The sequence below is a fragment of the Rutidosis leptorrhynchoides genome, chromosome 8 (assembly GCF_046630445.1).
Source record: "Rutidosis leptorrhynchoides isolate AG116_Rl617_1_P2 chromosome 8, CSIRO_AGI_Rlap_v1, whole genome shotgun sequence".
Classification (NCBI taxonomy): domain Eukaryota; kingdom Viridiplantae; phylum Streptophyta; class Magnoliopsida; order Asterales; family Asteraceae; genus Rutidosis; species Rutidosis leptorrhynchoides.
This window is the reverse complement of record NC_092340.1, coordinates 365068348-365086212: the sequence shown is the minus strand read 5'-3', so window position 1 is coordinate 365086212 and position 17865 is coordinate 365068348. Positions and strand designations below refer to the sequence as shown.

Sequence of the window (17865 nt, the reverse complement as noted above, 5' to 3'; positions counted from 1 at the left end):
TTCATGATTGAATATCACATCATAGCTAAATCATTAAGAGATTTGAAAAGTTTATCTTGACTATTTTAACTAGATAGTAGATAGAAATCAAGAACTAAATTCTAAGTTGACCTCATAAAGTCAAATTTTATCATAGTTTTTGGGACAATTTCTCAATTTCAACTACTTTTTTAGACAAATTCTCAATTCGCTCAGATAACTTAATGAGATCTGCATTTAAAGTTTGTTCCTGGTGTAATCCGAGCTTCTTAATCCTTTCCCTTACATTCTCTTCCTGCTGCAATTGGATCTCATCCATCCAAGTCATAACTTCAAATACGGTCTTCCCTTGGGCCGGTTTCTCTTTTTCGGGTTCTTCTTCTTTGTGTGACTTTGAAATAACTTTTGCTTCGAAATACTCGCTATAACTAATAAAACGCCTCTTCAAAGTTAGCTCTTTGATCCCCTCAACCGCAATAGTTTTCACTCCCAAGTAATCAGCTATTAAAGTGACAAAATGCCCCCCACAAATTGGTCTATTGGGATGGACACCAGTGGCCCAATGTTTCAGGTAGTAGGCCACACAATAAGGAATGTTGATATAAGTTCGGGGCCCAATGTTAATGTTTTTCAAGAACCAAAGGTCAGACAAGGTGACTTTCTCCGTTTCCTCCGTCCGATGAGTTATATTAAGGGTCAAAACCAGGTGGATCAAACGGTGACTAACACTATATATATCTAAATGAGAGACACGACCGGGGGACCAAGATGACCCAGAGGAGCTAAACCCTTGCCAAACTTTGTCAGCATTAAAATCCCCCTCATTTATAGCGGAAACCCGAGCACCCGACCAAATGTAATCGTTAAAATGCTGCTTACCAATTTGTTCGGGTGAGTAGATTTTTAAGCACTTAGTAAAATCCATCAAAGACATGTTTTGATCCACGCCACCCAATCTGAATCTCATGAAGTCCTTATCATTAATGTTTTCTGGATTTTGTTTTAAAAAATAAGTCGAATGAAACTCCCAACAAAGTTCCTGATAAATAGGGACATCCTTTTTAATTAACTCTTCCCAATCTCGATAATAACAAGTGTTACTTCCATCTGGTGAATACTCTTGTCTTAAATGGTGCTTTAACTTCATCGATAGTACATCTTCTTCCAAAGGGTCCCATTCCACAACCCAGGGCGCTTCAAACGGTTTCCCAAGCAGCCCAATTAACCTCTTACGATATTTATTAAAATGAGGTAAATTGGAGGCAAATCGTAAATGGGGGTGGATGGATGCGGGAATTAATTGAGCGGGCTTGACTAACTTCTTAGTGGTGTTAGATGTGGAGGTTCGTTTCTTCTTGGATCTCTGCAACCAACCGGTGGATATGTAGGTGTTGCAATAACCCAATTAAACCCAAGTAAGTAGATCATGTAATCAATGGATTCAAGTGGCGCATAATCAAGTTGCATGCATAATAATAATTAATAATTTAATAATTAATAGTAATAATCTTAACAATAATAATAGGATATATCAAGTAGCATCAAGGTAACATAACATGATACATTTATCCTAACTACAATGAATACATAGAATAATAGATACTTATTAAATGTAACGTTCCAGCCATGATCACTTAAGCTACTGAACATAGCTGCTGAACCGATTAAACCATCAATTAGAAGCCTATCTAGCACAAGTAACAAGTGAATTTCGTCTAAAACAACAATTTACACAATTTAACCCATAATGCATAAACCCTAATTCCCACAATCATGAACAATTCGCAATCAAACATGGAAATTATGGAATCAACAAAATGAAGAAGAATTATTCAGCATATAATCGGTTTAAGAAACAAAAAACAAGCACCCCTACACCTTAGAACTTGCAAAAACCAATTTAAACATCACAAAAATCATGTAATATGTAAGTTGGTATAGTAAGTGAACATTAACATACCTTATGCGTCTTAGACATGTTTAATTAGGAGAAAGGGGGTTAATTTGGTTGGAATACGTGAGTTTTTGATTAATGTGTGTTATGGCCGTAGGTTAGAGACAAACTGCTATGTGCGTGTTTCAAATTAAGGTTAATATATTTAATATAAATAGTTGATAGTTGATAGTTGATATGCACCAGCCCATAATAAAAATGTTCTTTGGCCCAATAAAATAAAGTCATCCTTTGGACCTATACTAGATTTCACTAATACATTTTTTACAAAGTTTTGGGACAAATTACAGGTTTTCAAAAAATTTGTTAAAATACATCATAGGTCGAACAAGATTCGAACAAGCCCTTCTTTGAACCTAGTTTACGGGTTATAAACACTTTGCTAACCGAACATAAAACTACGATCTCGTGCACTAGGTTCGAACAATGCTGGAACACATCCCTGTTAGAACCTGAGTTCGATAAAAAAAAGTTATGGTCGAACTATTGATTGTTACAAATCTGGAATCTGATTAGCAACTTCTTCAACATATATTTCTGATTCTGTATTATGATACCTTTCTTTTTATTTCGTTCGTTGTTCACATTCATTTTGTAAGTGATCATAATATGTGTTTTATTGTTTTCAGCCTGTAACTAACACATTCATAGTGCATTTTCCAGAAAGGAAAGTACAGATGACAATGTTAAGGTCATCCAAGGAGCTCAAATTGCTTCAATTTTCAGCGTCGTAATATGTAATAATCTTTATATAGCGAGTAGCTGCTAGTGGTTTGTTGGAAGTTTCATAAAAAACTATTGTATCAACAAAACAAATTTTGATGAAAGTTTTCTTTGACCAAACATTCAACAAAATCATTCACTTGAAGATTCGGAATATACACATCAATTAGTTTCCTAATTAAACACAAAAACTTTTTAAAAATATACACATCAACTAGTTTCCAAATTATGCCGATTTTTGTTCATTATTATTCAACACTTCACAATTTCTAACAATCTCCCACTTAAAGATTCGAAATTGACAACCTCGAACTCTTCAACATTGCTCAAACACCCACGACAACTCGTCAACATTGCTCAAACACCCACGACAATTCGTCAACATTGCTCAAATACCTACAAGTCAACAACTCATGATCTAATGTTGGCCTAACCTTAAAATAATGGAGTGGGTGCAATTAGATGCTAGCATTGGATGTTTTGGTGTATCTACATGAATTTTAAGCTTTTAACAATTATTTTAGTTTTTATGACTATAACTTTTTCCCGAAAAACATGAGTTAAATAAAATAAAATTATCTATTACAGTATTATTATTATTATTCTATATACAAATTGACATATTTGCCTACTATTCACTCACGATTCACTGATAGCGACACTTTTTGCGCTTTAATGACTTGTACGTTGCGTAGGGGAAGTTGTACCCACAAGGAGTACTGCACGATTCATCTACAGTAAAAAAAAAAAAATTTAAATTGTCCCTCTCATTCCCCCTACAAATTTTACCAAAGGACTACATAAGGACGTTGTCCCGTTTTTTTTTAACTAATTTTTTTCAGAAAAACAAAATGACGAACACTTTTTCCCCCTTCTTTTTCCCTACAATTTTTCATACACTTTCGCCAACAATGACTCAGTCACATTGCCCAAAAATGTCTATAAAACGGCGCGGCCACGCGCGCCCGCCGAACACTAGTATATACTAAACCACAAAGTTGGGGTACTATTGGTGAATAGTACCCAACTTTGTGCTTCACCGACTTGTACGTCGCGCAAAAAAAGTCGTACCCACAAGGACCCCTATGTGTTACAAGACATTCAAATCCTACGACGACAAAATAGATCCTATAATTTATTTGACTCATCTATTGGAGCTAAATCCTATTATACCTCACGGAGTCACGGGGATTGATCGGTACACAACCATTTTTTATCCATACACAACCAAACATGCTTTCTGATGTTGTACAGTACAGCCCTTTAAAGCATATTTGGTTGTGTATAGATAACATTAGTTGTGTACGGATCATCGCCAATAACTCGATCATTTGTACAAAGAGGAACTTATTGCAAACAAGCTTGTGAAAATACAATTGAAACTCCCCTAACAAAGTGGCCATGTCTAAAACGGCTCTGAAACATCTTCAAAATCTCGAAACAACCAAAAACTGATTGCACTCAACGTCAATAGCCACTGCAAACCGCAACCGAACATAGTAGTCACCGTAACTACATCTAGACAAACTACAAAGCTGCAAACAGTCTCGTGTAAAACCATCGGAAACCAAACCTGGTGACCAAACCCGGCCAAAACTTGAACAACGCCCCTAGTGAAAGAAACTGACTAATGGATAAAGCAGCCTTGAAACCCACTAGCCGGAACCAAAAGTAGAACTACAGCACCACGGAAATAAAGCGCGACGAAACGAATTAGCGACGTACATTGAGGGAAAAGGGAAGCGGGTCTAGAAATCTCTGATCAGATCCAAAACGCAAGAACAGTGTCACAATGTGCCATAAGTAACCTTCTCTCAAAGAAAGCATAACATGTAACCGAACAACCCAAACTGATGAGATCCGAATCTATGACTATATAATGATTATTATTATTATACTAAATAAAAATAAAAATGTAATGATCAAGAAACAAAAGAGTATTAAATCATCTGTTAGTATTATTTAGTCAGTTTCTTTTAATACTGAGACTAATACTATATATGGATTGTATAAAATTATTTATCTTTTCTCTTCTTTTTACTTCAGAAATCACTACTATTTATGAAATATCTGAAATTTGTTCTCAGCAAATAGAATCAAAACTACTCAGTTGCAACAAAACACCAGCTAGTTTAGAAGATAACTCTGCGTGATGTGCCTTTAGAGTCTCTTTCTGTTGCAACCGAAGTTCCTCAATCATCCCCATCATATTCTCTTCCTGCTGCACAATCGTAGCCATCATATGACACATCATCGACTCTGTGCTCCATTCAACTTGTTCTTTACCTGACTCTGGTTTGGGCTCACCCACTTGGGCTTCACAATCTTCCGGGCCCAATTGGACCTCCTCAATCATAGCCGTTAATCTCTCTTCCTGCTGCATGTGCCGTTTCACCATCTTATCCAAAATTTGTTGCATCATCCGCTGATGTTTGCGCCGTTGGTCGTGTTCTTTACCTAACCGTGTTTGTGGTTCAATTTTCGAATCGAAACTACTCAATTGCAACTCAACAGAATCTAATAACGAAGATAACTCATCATGATATGCCCTTATTGTCTTATCCTGGTCCAATTGAAGCTTCTCAATCATTTCCATTACAGTCTCTTTCAGAATCAACTGGCGCTTCATAATTCTATCCAAATAATACATAATCTCCTCATGTTGTTCGTCTTCGGGTTGTTGTCTAGGCACTTTGGCGGGACTTATTCCCGATGAAGGGTAAATTTTGCCACCCAACACCTCAATAGCTTTTGCTTCCTGATACAATACATAACATATTGTATTCGTCTTCAAGGTTACCTCTTTGATCCCCTCACATTTCAAACCCAAGTAATCAGCTATTAATGTGACGAAATGCCCCCCACAAATCGGGCTGTTTGGATGGACACCAATGGCCCAATGTTTCAAATAGTAGGCCACACAATAAGGAATGTTGACATGACCGTTGGAGCTAGTATAATAAGGACTGTTGATATGAGTTTTGGAGGTAATGTGTTGAAGGTACCATATGTCGGACAAGGAGACCTTCTCCGTGTTCTCGTTTCGGTGAAAAAAAACACGGGTCAAAAACAAGTGGATCAAACGATCTTCAATATCATTCATATATAAATACGAGACAGGACCGGGAGACCAAGAGGACACAGAGCTAAACTTTTTCCAAATTTTATTTACATTCAAATCCTCATTCATAGAGGAAACCCGAGCACCCGACCAAATGTAATCTCTAAAGTGGTCCTCACCCATTTGTTCGGGTGAGTAGATTTTTAAGCACCTCGTGAAATCATCCAACGACATGTGTCGGTCCACGCCACCCAATCTAAATCTCATGAAGTCCTTATGATTAATGCTTTTAGGATTTTCATTTAAAAAATAAGTCGAATGAAACTCCCAACAAAGTTCTTGATAAATAGGCAGATCCTTGTTAATTAACGCTTCCCAATCGTGATAATAATAAGTTTTTATTCGATCTGGTGAGTACTGTTGTCTCAACATGGGCTTTAATTCCACGTCTAGCCCAGCTTCTTCCAAAGGATACCAGTCCACAACCCATGGCGCATCAAACGGTTTCTCAAGCAGCCCAATTAACCTCTGACTATATTCGTTAGAGTGAGGTAAATCGAAAGCAAATTGCAAATGGGGGTGGATGGATCCGGGAATCATTTGAGCGGCAATGCTTGGTGGCTCGGGCTTGACTAACTTCTTAGTGGTGTTAGATTTGGAGGTTCGTTTCTTCTTGGATCTCTGCAACCGGAGGATATGTAAGTGTTGGAATAAAAGAATCTAAGAACTCATGACTGAACTTACAAAAAGGATGTAAAAATACTTCACTTATTAAACAAGTGTTGATACTTATTAGATTAGATTTAAGGTTCCACCCATGATCACTTGAACACATGACTACCGAACATAACTATTGAAACGATTAAACCATCAATTAGAAGCCATACCTAGCGCAGGTACCAAGTAGATTTCGTGTCTAACAATAAATTACACAACTTATCCGAAAATTCATTAACCCTAATTTCCCAAATCATGAACAATTCGCAAGTAAACATGGAAATTACGGAATTAACAAAAGCATATAATCGGTTAAAGTAACAAAAACAATACCCCCACACCTTGAAACTTGCAAAAAACAATGTAATAATCACAAAAAAATCATGTATATGCAAGTTGTAAAGTAAGTAAGCGTTAATGCGTACCTTACGAGTCTTAGACATGTATGATTAGAAGATAACAAGCTGATTTGGTTGGAATACGGGAGTTTTGGTGTACTATGTGTGCGTGTTTCGGCCGTAGGTTAGAGACAAAACTGATGAACGCAATTTTCAAATGAGAAAGAGTGTCCTCCTATTTATTCCTTCTGCAAGCGGGTCCCAAGTGATTCGGATACTGTAGGTCCCTGGGGATCAAAAAAGGTTGAGAATAAGAAATAAGGGTGGGTTAGGCTTACGTTCATAAAACTAGATAATTTAACACATAATAATAATGGTTCATAATATAAATGATGTAAAATCTTTAAATAAATTTGGCTCTGAATAAATATAAGTTGTCTGATAATCATACTAAATAAGTAAATGATATGAATTGTGAAAAAATCATTTATTAACGTGCTACATAAATTAAAAATTCAATATACTGAGTACTTGTTAAGTGTTTTCTTGATATGAGTTGAGAAAGATATTACAAAAGTTAGGTGCTTAATGGTTAAGAAAGTGTGTCAACTCTGAATGGTTCAGCATCGAATGTTGAACCATTCAGCATCATATGTTATTCAAATGTCAGAAACAAAAGCTCTAAATACTTAAATGGTGCATACTTCAACGTTGAACAATTCAATTAAGAGGTAAAGAAACACACCTAAAGTTTTTGGGAAAGTTAATTAATCTGAAATGTAAATATGAGAAAAAGATTATTTCGAGTTCGGAATTTAATATGTTTTGCTCATTGAAGTAGTAGAAATGTCCTAGACATCGCCATGTCTTTTTTTAGTTGCTAGTTTTCAGGTTAGCGTTTTGGCAGTATTTTTTGGTTTTATAGTTGTTTTAGTTTAGTCATGTTTAGATTTTTTGATGTTTTGTTTAAGGTGTTTTTTGTACCTAGGTCCGACTTTGTATAAGGTGTTTTTTGCGCCTAGGCCTGACTTTGTTTCTAATCGTTTTCATCTTCTACTATCACATAACCATGGCCGACGCAAAACACCTTCATCCAGCACTAACCATGAACAACATTCGCAATCTAGTTCCAATTACCCTTAAGCTGAAAAAAGGACACTACTCTTCTTGGCGGAATTGTAAGAATCATTGTCTAGCTTATCAAGATCTTGAGCACAATTTCTGCCACCGCGACCAAATCATCTAAAGTTCCGGTCGAAACTGATCATGATCACTAGTCGCGCATTGATTCAATAGTCCAATAGATCTATGGGACTATCTCGAACGACTTGCTCCACACAATCCCGAAACCTAATGCCACTTCCCAACACACGTGGGAATGCACCTCTGGCAAACATCTTTCAAGACAACAAAATTGTCCGTGATCTGTACATTATCTACTAAAAAATCTAACAGAAATATTTTAACTTGGCATCAAGCATGTAATACTATCACCCAATTGTAATTACTTACCACAATGCAATTTCCCACACAAAACATCAAAACTTATCCAAAACAAAAAGTAATAATAAAGATAATAAAAATAGTCAATAAAGATAACATAAACAAACAAAGCAGTCTTTCACTTGGCACCCTTCTTGACTGCAGCCTTGGTCACCTTAGCTCCAGTTGGGTCCTTCTTGTCCACACTCTTGATAACCCCGACTGCAACCGTCTGACGCATGTCCCTAACCGCAAACCGACCAAGCGGTGGGTACTCAGCAAAAGTCTCCACAACCATAGGCTTAGTCGGAAGCATCTTAACCATCCCCGCATCACCATTCTTCAAAAACTTAGGCTCCTTCTCAAGTTCCTTTCCCGATCGTCTATCAATCTTGGTCAAAATCTCACCAAACTTAACAGCAATGTGAGACGTATGACAGTCAAGAACTGGTGCATAACCGTTTCCAATCTGACCCGGGTGGTTCATGATGATAACCTGAGAAGTGAAACTGGCTGCACCCTTAGCCGGATCATCTTTAGAGTTGGATGCAACATAACCACGTTTAAGATCCTTTACTGCAACATTTTTCACATTGAAACCAACATTGTCACCGGGTAAAGCTTCGGTTAAAGCTTCGTGGTGCATCTCAACAGATTTGACTTCAGTGGTCAAACCAGATGGTCCGAAAGTGACGACCATACCGGGTTTGATGACACCGGTTTCGACCCGACCCACGGGCACAGTTCCAATACCTCCAATCTTGTAAACATCTTGAAGTGGGAGACGAAGTGGCTTGTCTGATGGTCTCTTGGGCTCGTTGATATTGTCGAGAGCTTCGAGTAAAGTGGGGCCCTTGTACCAGTCAAGGTTTGTTGACCTTTCAATCATGTTGTCTCCTTCAAAACCAGAGATGGGCACAAACGCAATTTTTTCGGGGTTGTATCCAACCTTCTTTAAGTATGAAGATACTTCCTTAACAATTTCTTCATAACGAGCCTTTGAGTACTTGGGGGTAGTTGCATCCATCTACACAAATAGAAATAAAAAAAAAAATAATCACAACATTTTGAATTATTTGTCAACATGCACCCAATAACAAATTTTCAATATCAAATTATATGTCAAACTTGAACAAGTACAAAAAAAACTACACATAGTAAACAAAAGACATAATTAAACGGATAGTCCCTGTGGTTGGCAAAGATTACACACTCAGTCCATAATCTTTATTTCTTGCGTGGGCAGTCCCCGTAGTTTGCACATTTTACGCATACAGTCCTTTTTTAACAACAACAAAATTTTATTAATCAAATGAATTTTTTTTTTTTTTTTTTGGCTCATACAGACCTTAAGAATAATAGTTTAGGGACTGAGCGCATTATCTATGCAAAACCACAGGGACTGTCTGCGTAATTATGTCTAAACAAAAAATCCAACCCACCTGACAGGTAGCAAATATTACTCATTTAGGTCCAAAATCAAAGTAAACAGTAAAAAATGCTAACAAGGTAACTAAATTTTTACCTTGTTACAGCAGCAAATCATTTGTTTCACGCCAAGGGTAAAAGCAAGAAGAGCATGTTCACGGGTCTGACCATCTTTAGAGATACCAGCCTCAAAACCACCAGTAGTCGAGTCAATAATCAAAACAGCACAATCAGCTTGCGAGGTACCAGTAATCATGTTCTTAATGAAATCACGATGTCCAGGTGCATCGATAACGGTACAGTAATACTTAGTTGTTTCAAACTTCCACAACGCAATGTCAATAGTAATACCACGTTCACGTTCAGCCTTAAGTTTGTCAAGCACCCATGCGTATTTGAATGATCGTTTGTTCATCTCAGCTGCTTCCTTCTCAAACCGTTCGATCACACGCTTGTCGATTCCTCCAAGCTTGTAGATTAAGTGACCAGTTGTGGTTGACTTTCCAGAGTCAACATGTCCGATGACGACAATACTAATGTGAACTTTTTCCTTACCCATTCTCAGATCTTAATTATAACCTGGCAAAACAGTTGCAAATATAATCAGTAAATTCATTAAGCACGTTGTGAAGTTGTATAATGAATAAAAATAAAGGATCATAAAACATTCCATAACAAATAACAAAGAATAGCACCAAAAAAGGATAACCAAATGATCCAGTCTCACATACAAGAATAGAAACCACAAAATAAGAAAAGACAACACATAACAATAGACACTAAACCATTTTGCTTTTTAAGTCGATGCAGAGCAACAATAAGAGTCTTAAATAGCTTGAACTTCTTAACATTGTGCAACAAAATTTTGTTTATTTACAATATCACAAAAGCTGTTTCGAACTCTACATGAAAGTCGAAATGAAACAAATAAAACCAGGGCCAAAAACATGATACTATTCTATCATATGCATCGCATAGGTTTAGAAGTATTCACTGGCAAATATTGACTGATACGCCATAATTAGCTACAAGTATATATGACTAGATGTGGCAGAGAACAGTATATGATAAACAAAGTAAAAATTTCAATTAATAATTCTGAATAAAAACATTGAGAAACAAAAACTGACTAAAACAGTCTGTTTATTCATCTGAAATTCGAATCAATTATAATATTATGATCAATTTATCATTTTATTATATTAAAACAACTCATAGCAAATCAATATTATTAAACGCTGTACATGTAAACATTCATCTAATCTGAAAACATAATCTGATCAATCGATTTATATAATTAAAAAGAAAATAAACAAACATACACCGTAGCATAGATACAAAATTACACAACACATATAACACGGAATAAATCAGTCTGTTAATCTGCCGTATATTCGTAAACGAAATAATTTTATTAATCAGAGCGTATAGCATAATCACAAACACGGAAGATAAACAGCTAAAAATTATTGCAAACAGTAGGTATAAACATGATCTGACTTTAGTAGATAATCCGATCGCTTCTAGAATATGTAAAATCAAACGATTGTGAACATACACAATCAATCAATCATATAAACTAATATAGATATAAACGTACATAAACACATATGATACAGATTTGATCGATTCAAAATAAAGAATGAACACTAGTAGACGAAGGAATAGCGAATACCTTTGCAAAAGAATCTGGAGTGCGAGTGTGTGACTCTGCCGGCTTTCAGGAGAGCGATAGAAGAAAAAGAATGGACTACAAAGTGCCTTTGGGCTAGGGCTTATATTAGCATAGGGAAATTGTTCAAAATACACTTTTTTTTTTTTTTTTTTGTTTTTTTTTTTTTTTTTTTTGCTTCAAACAAAATACACTTTTTTTTAAAAAATTGTCTTTTTACACCATTCGGTAGACGGATTTTCGTCTACCACCTTTATCTGTCGTCTACTACCATTTTTACAAAGTAGTCGACGGTGAGATAAAGGTGGTAGACGAATTCCCGTCTACTGGCAGGGTTAGTAGACAGCGAGAACAAAGCAGTAGACAGACATTTACAAAGTAGTCGACCGTCTACTGCCTTGTTGTTGCTGTCTACTGCCTTGTTCTTGCTGTCTACTGCCTTGTTAGTGTCTTCCGTCTACCACCTTTATCTGTCGTCTACTACCATTTTTACAAAGTAGTCGACGATGAGATAAAGGTGGTAGACGAATTCCCGTCTACTGGCAGGGTTAGTAGACAGCGAGAACAAAGCAGTAGACAGACATTTACAAAGTAGTCGACTGTCTACTGCCTTGTTGTTACTGTCTACTGCATTGTTGTTGCTGTCTACTGCCTTGTTAGTGCCTGTCTACAGCAACAACAAGGCAGTAGACAGCAACAACAAGGCAGTAGACGGTCGACTACTTTGTAAATGTCTGTCTACTGCTTTGTTCTCGCTGTCTACCACCTTTATCTCACTGTCGACTACTTTGTAAAAATGGTAGTAGACGACAGATAAAGGTGGTAGACGGAAATCCGTCTACCGAATGGTGTAAAAAGACAATTTTTTAAAAAAAATGTATTTTGTTTGAAGTCTTAAAAAAAAAGTTTATTTTGAACAATTACCCCTTAGATAATCTGCCTTTGGGCTAGGGTTTTATTTGCCTTGTTTTCATTTTTTTCATATACATACTTCATTTTCATTAACTTGTAGAAAACCCAATTAGTATCTAGTTAATCTTTTATTACTCATTTTTAAAAGCTATCCGTTTAAATTTTTTAAAATTCATTTAAGTAATTAGGCAATGTCAATGGATGGATTTGATAATTAACATCAATTAAAGCCCGAATGGTCAATACTTTAATATGAATTTAATTTAAAATTTTAAAATTTTTGAACAAATTGAACCATTTTTAGACAATTATTTTAAAGTTTGAGTTTATGTTTATGGTTTTTTTTTTTTATATTTTGATATCTAACTTTTGAAATTTAATAATTAAATGTATAAAATACAATTCGACTAATTGCCGATTAATTGTCGAAAACTCTTTCGAAAGTTCCGACTGATTAATTCCCGAATAATGAATTTTGCAACCTTGCCCCTTAGGCCTTAACCCATCTATCTATATGAAAATCCTCAAACAAATTCTCTTATAAATAGTGATTAATAAATAAAAAGAAATTGATTAAATTGATAATAAGAAATTTAATTATTAATAGTTATATTTTGCATATAAACATTATTCACCGTGTTCAACACTATGTTTCAGAATTTTTATTTAGAAAGAAAACGAAAGAATCGTAAAGATATTAATATTGTTTTTGTGTTTTTATGTGTTTAAATGAGAAAATAGAAAAAAGTGAAAAGATTAATACGGATAATTTTCTCTTTATCATTTTCTCTAAATATGTAAAAAATTAATTATGTTATTTTTCTTTCACGTGAAAAATTTGAATTTTTTAATTTTGCTCCTAGTAAATTTGCAACTTTCAGCGAAAAATTTTGAATTTTTTAATTTTGCTCCTGGTGGATTTTTTTTTTGTCAAGAAGTCTCCATATTTTGCCCCTAAAGCTTCCATATTTTCCTCAAAACGTTCGTATTTTGCTCAAAAACCTCCGTATTTTGCTCAAAAACATCCTTAAATGTTGCTATGGTTTAAAAAAAAAATTCGCCCCAGGTGAAAAAATGTTGCAGTAAACATATTCTTCTATTCTTTTAATAAAATAAATATTAAATCAAATAAAAACTAATTAAAAATTGATTTGATTTATTTTAGTTCACGGGAGGTGATTCTCACATACCACTTTTTGATATATGTACACTTTTGTCTTATAAACTTACAGTTATGCTCCTAGAGGGTTGAACTTATATTATTATTTATTTATCTTATATACTATTAGCTGCGCCGATATTGGTCGTTTTGGCTCAAACCCCGCCCAAAATTGGGTCATTATTATATATAATTAAAGGTAAAATATGTAATTAGGTGTACATGGATAAAAAAAAAAAAAAAAAAAGTGGTGCGTGGTAACACTTTCTATTCAATTGAACTCCGGAAAAAAAAAAAAACAAAAAAAAAAAAAACAAAAAATGTGTGTATCAAGTGACGGCAAATCAACCAGAATTCGTTCTGCCTGTTTCCCTCAATGTACAGATGATGACCAAACCCAATTAGGGTTTTCTTTTTTTTTTGATGATTCACCTTCAAAAAACCTCCGCTGCACTTCAATTCCACCTCCACCTCCACCTCCTTGTGTTCAAATCTGAGGTCTTACAGTGTCTCTCGATTCCCAAAATTGTTGCAAATTTTCCTGTAATGTCTGAATCACTAGATACTGATGCATAAGTGCGTTTCTTTTCTGGAGATTGGAGTGAAGTACATCATATATTCACCAACTTACAGACTGATGATCATTCTCATGGCTGAGACTGTTTACTCGATTTCAACCCTTGCTGCACTTTATCAACTTCTAAAGAAGGTGCATTATGGTTTCATACCTTCATTTCATTTTTTGACTTCTGCATCTATTCTTAAGTCATACATGCTGATTTAGTGCATCTATAAATTTTTATTTTTTTATACTCCGTATTTTTTTATACTCCGTATTTTTTTTTACTTTATAGAACCATTCATCCATTTACATGTACCTGTGTTTATTTGAGTTGTACAAATGTTGATTTTGTGAATATTTCGAGTTTATATGATTCGTATTTAGAAATTCGAATGTTAGTTTATTGGAAATCGATATTTTAATTTATTAATTGGTGGCATGTTGAAACTGGAAGGTGCAGTTTCAACCAATATACTTTTAAATGGTTCGATACTTGATTTGTATTGCGTTTTACATCCAATGGGCCAAATTAGTTATTCTAAAAGATTTGGTTGGAAGGAAATGAGTCAAATAGGACTGACATTTGAAAATCACCTGTTGGATGTTCAAGTGTATAGCTGCCAAAATTGCTTTATTATTAATAATGTTTCTATTGTTAGTGTAGTAAAGTAAATTTTTATCATATTCAACAAGTGCATTAGCTATAAACTTTAAAATGGGTAGAAAGGTGTTCTTGGGAGAGGAAAACAGGCTCGGCAGTCGGCACATTCTAATCTGCACTCTGCCTACCTGTTCTGACTGTAGACCCGTTTGATCCGAAACCTGACCCACCTATTTTGCCACCTCTAGTAGAAAGTAGAAACAAGCATATAGGTAAGTTCAACATTGCTTTATTATACAAGAGACAAGTTTTCCGAGTAAAATAAAGAACAATCATGAATCATCCAGAACCAAATTCAAACAAAACTTTTGAATCATAAACTACTAAATCATCATTATGATGCATCAACAACTCAAATTATCTTTCAACGTTCACACCGATAGTACTTTGTACAACCTCTATTGTACGGATTAGATGAAGGAGGTGTACAACTACCAGATTTCGTATAAGCTTCACCTTTACCACCACCATCACACGCAGGCTGATCTCTCTTTAATGCCCCCTCTGATATATACTTTTTATCCTGCAAAAACCTTCTTGTAATCTCTGATTCTAACACTTCGTTCAATAAATCTTCTAACGACCCGTTTGATGGCGGTGTTGCAGTTGCATCCGACATAATGATCAGTAAAATGAGACCCAAATGGAGAAAAAGAAGTTTGATATTACACTTTGATTCCATTGGTTGTTTCTGCTGTTCTTTTTTTCTCACTTTCAAAGCACCACCATTATATAAAAGGTTGCAAGTGGATGCCACACTATAAAGGTAGGAGCACTTCACCTAACATAGTGTTCATACATTGTGTCTAATGGAATTAGGCAGGAGGTTTTAATGTTTTATCTTTTAACTTGAATATATTCTTTTAATGTAACATGGGACCTTGCTAGGTGTACCATTAGAAATTTAATTATTTATATGTTTTTAGACCTTTGAATCATTGTTTGTGTTTTTCCCTTAGCATGAAATCAGTACCTGGAAAAAAAAATCCTTGATTTTTACCTTACTACATGTGTTGATTTGATTTGTAAGTATTTGGAACTTAGGGTAAGATCTTTGGAGTAATATATATGAGTCTAACTGTATACTATCATTACATTATATCTGTGGTTCTCGAATAACATGGCTAAACATACCCCTGGGTGATCCCAAACTGCTGTTAAAAAAAAGAAGAAGAAAAAAAAAAAAAAGAACATAATCGTTTCGTTAGAGTTAATATGAGGTCTTGTATGCTTTCCCACTCAGGTCCACCTCATAACATCGGCTTCCATTAGGATTTAACAATCCCCAGTGTCTTTCGAATCCTGGCCCACTTTTTTCATTTTCGTCATACAACGAAAATATAAAAGTTGGAATAACAACCCCTGGTTGAGCCGGTGTACCCTTAGGTGGAACCATGGTCATCTTTTTAATAAGATTACGGTTATACGTAGCTGCATTTTCTTTACTTGAACCGTGCTGAGTCTTGTCACCTTCATGTGGCCAGCCCGTTTCTGCTATCGCCATCATTACCTCATTGTGTCCCAATTTAGCCATAGCAAAGAACACCGAGTCAAGCATTTGGTCAAGTAGGTTGGTGTAGGTTAGCCCGCTACCTGGGTCGGTGTACGTTTGATTCCCTTCAAATAGAGCATAATCTAGGTTTATACCTGTTGGGTTATCGGCCCAGGAAAAATACGGGTAAACGTCGAGAAAGAAAAGCGATTTCGTCCCGCTTAAAAAGTTCAGTAACGGTACGATCTCGGGAAGAATCTCGGTCTTAAACGTCCCGCTTGAAGGCGGGAATGAAGATTCTAGAATGTCCATAGCCAGAGGAGTACCAACTTTAATGTTGTTGATTCCTAAAGTTTTAAGTGAGGCTCGAAGTCGGGTCATGGCAGGTACAAGATCTTTCATTGTTTGCATATCTTGATCGGTGCTCGTGTAACTCAAAACCTCGTTCCCAACAAGCACGTATCGAATCATGGTTTGGGGATAATGGTTTAGTATGTGATCATGTACCCACTTATCTGCAACTTCTTGATTTTTAGCCATTTGCGTGATTTCATCATTAGCAACCATGATTGTGACCTCGATTTTTGTTGTTGATAGTAATTTGAGTATTTCGTCGTTAGCATCATAGAGTTTGACCCGACCCGCTTTCATGATTTGGAGGAGTTCAACCGAGCGCTTTGGCGATGGAAGGTTGTTTCCTAACCGGCCAAAGTTTACTCCCATTTTGCTTGATATCGCCCCTGAATAAAGAAAAGTCAAAAAAGGTTAATTACTATTACTAGTAGAATAAAATCAAAGGGCCTTTAGCGTAGCATAGAGAAAGCATTCAAGTTAGCAAGGAAATTTGTTGTTTTGAGAAACTTACTTGAGCTAGCAAGGAGAAAGAAGAAAGATAGGGACATAATAGTCATTTTAGTAAGTGTGTGTTTTTCCATGTCATAAAATCTAATGGTCATCTTGATGGTGATGGTGAGGGTTGGATGACATAGCTATTTATATATGTCTACATGTTTATAATCTATATGTGCATCTTATGTATTATACATGATGGTGAAGATTGTGTGGAGATTGTTCACCTACCTGTAATTTTGATGTTTCAAGGATCAAATGGAGTGAAGACTTAGAAAATTTAGTTAATGGGTATTTATTAGACACGAAGGTAAAGAAGGCCAAGATTATGATCTTCTTGTAAAGCTTTTCTATAATTCTTTTGGTTATGTTAGGTTTTATAGAAGACCATGACCAAATACACTAAGGCCCTGTTTGGCTCACAGAATCCAATGGGATTCCAGCGAAAATGGAATTGAATTTAGACGTGACGCGTGTCTAAATTCAACTCCAATTTCGCCGGAATCCCATTGGATTCCGTGAGCCAAACGGGGCCTAATGTTCGTTGATAGATATTATAGAGTGTCACAAAGTCAATCGGAGATGGTAAATCTCTATAAATCAAGAACATAACAAACCAACTTTTCTTAACATCTTATAATTATCATGAACTTAAACATATAACCAATTGAAAATCCAGTTCGACTACACACATCATATGAATTACGGAGTATTAATTTGGTTAGCTAAAACTTTTCACTAAAATTGTAAACGGGTAAACGAAAACATTTTTCATGTTTAGACTGAAGTGAAAATATTTAATCTGATGTACAGATCTACTTGAAGTATCTTGTGATCGTTATAGTTGAATTATCTCATGATCGTTTTTCACCTTGT

The 17865-nt window shown here is 35.5% G+C and overlaps 3 protein-coding genes across 3 annotated transcripts; all 3 read right to left on the bottom strand.

Annotated features, from left to right (window-relative positions):
* Positions 1-8232: 8232 nt before the first annotated feature.
* LOC139862702 (elongation factor 1-alpha-like) lies at positions 8233-11459 on the bottom strand. Its single transcript, XM_071851325.1, has 3 exons — positions 11358-11459; positions 9780-10261; positions 8233-9281 (listed from the first exon to the last, which is right to left on the bottom strand). The coding sequence occupies exons 2-3, from the start codon at positions 10239-10241 to the stop codon at positions 8394-8396; spliced, it is 1350 nt and encodes a 449-aa protein (XP_071707426.1). The 5' UTR covers positions 10242-10261; positions 11358-11459; the 3' UTR covers positions 8233-8393.
* A 3475-nt stretch (positions 11460-14934) lies between these two features.
* Positions 14935-15328, bottom strand: LOC139863013 (protein RALF-like 32). Its single transcript, XM_071851666.1, has one exon. The coding sequence runs from the start codon at positions 15265-15267 to the stop codon at positions 15013-15015; it is 255 nt and encodes an 84-aa protein (XP_071707767.1). The 5' UTR covers positions 15268-15328; the 3' UTR covers positions 14935-15012.
* A 530-nt stretch (positions 15329-15858) lies between these two features.
* LOC139864704 (probable glucan endo-1,3-beta-glucosidase A6) lies at positions 15859-17096 on the bottom strand. The gene is made up of 2 exons (XM_071853275.1): positions 17006-17096; positions 15859-16880 (listed from the first exon to the last, which is right to left on the bottom strand). Exons 1-2 carry the CDS (start codon positions 17094-17096, stop codon positions 15859-15861), a joined length of 1113 nt encoding a protein of 370 aa, XP_071709376.1.
* Positions 17097-17865: the final 769 nt, after the last annotated feature.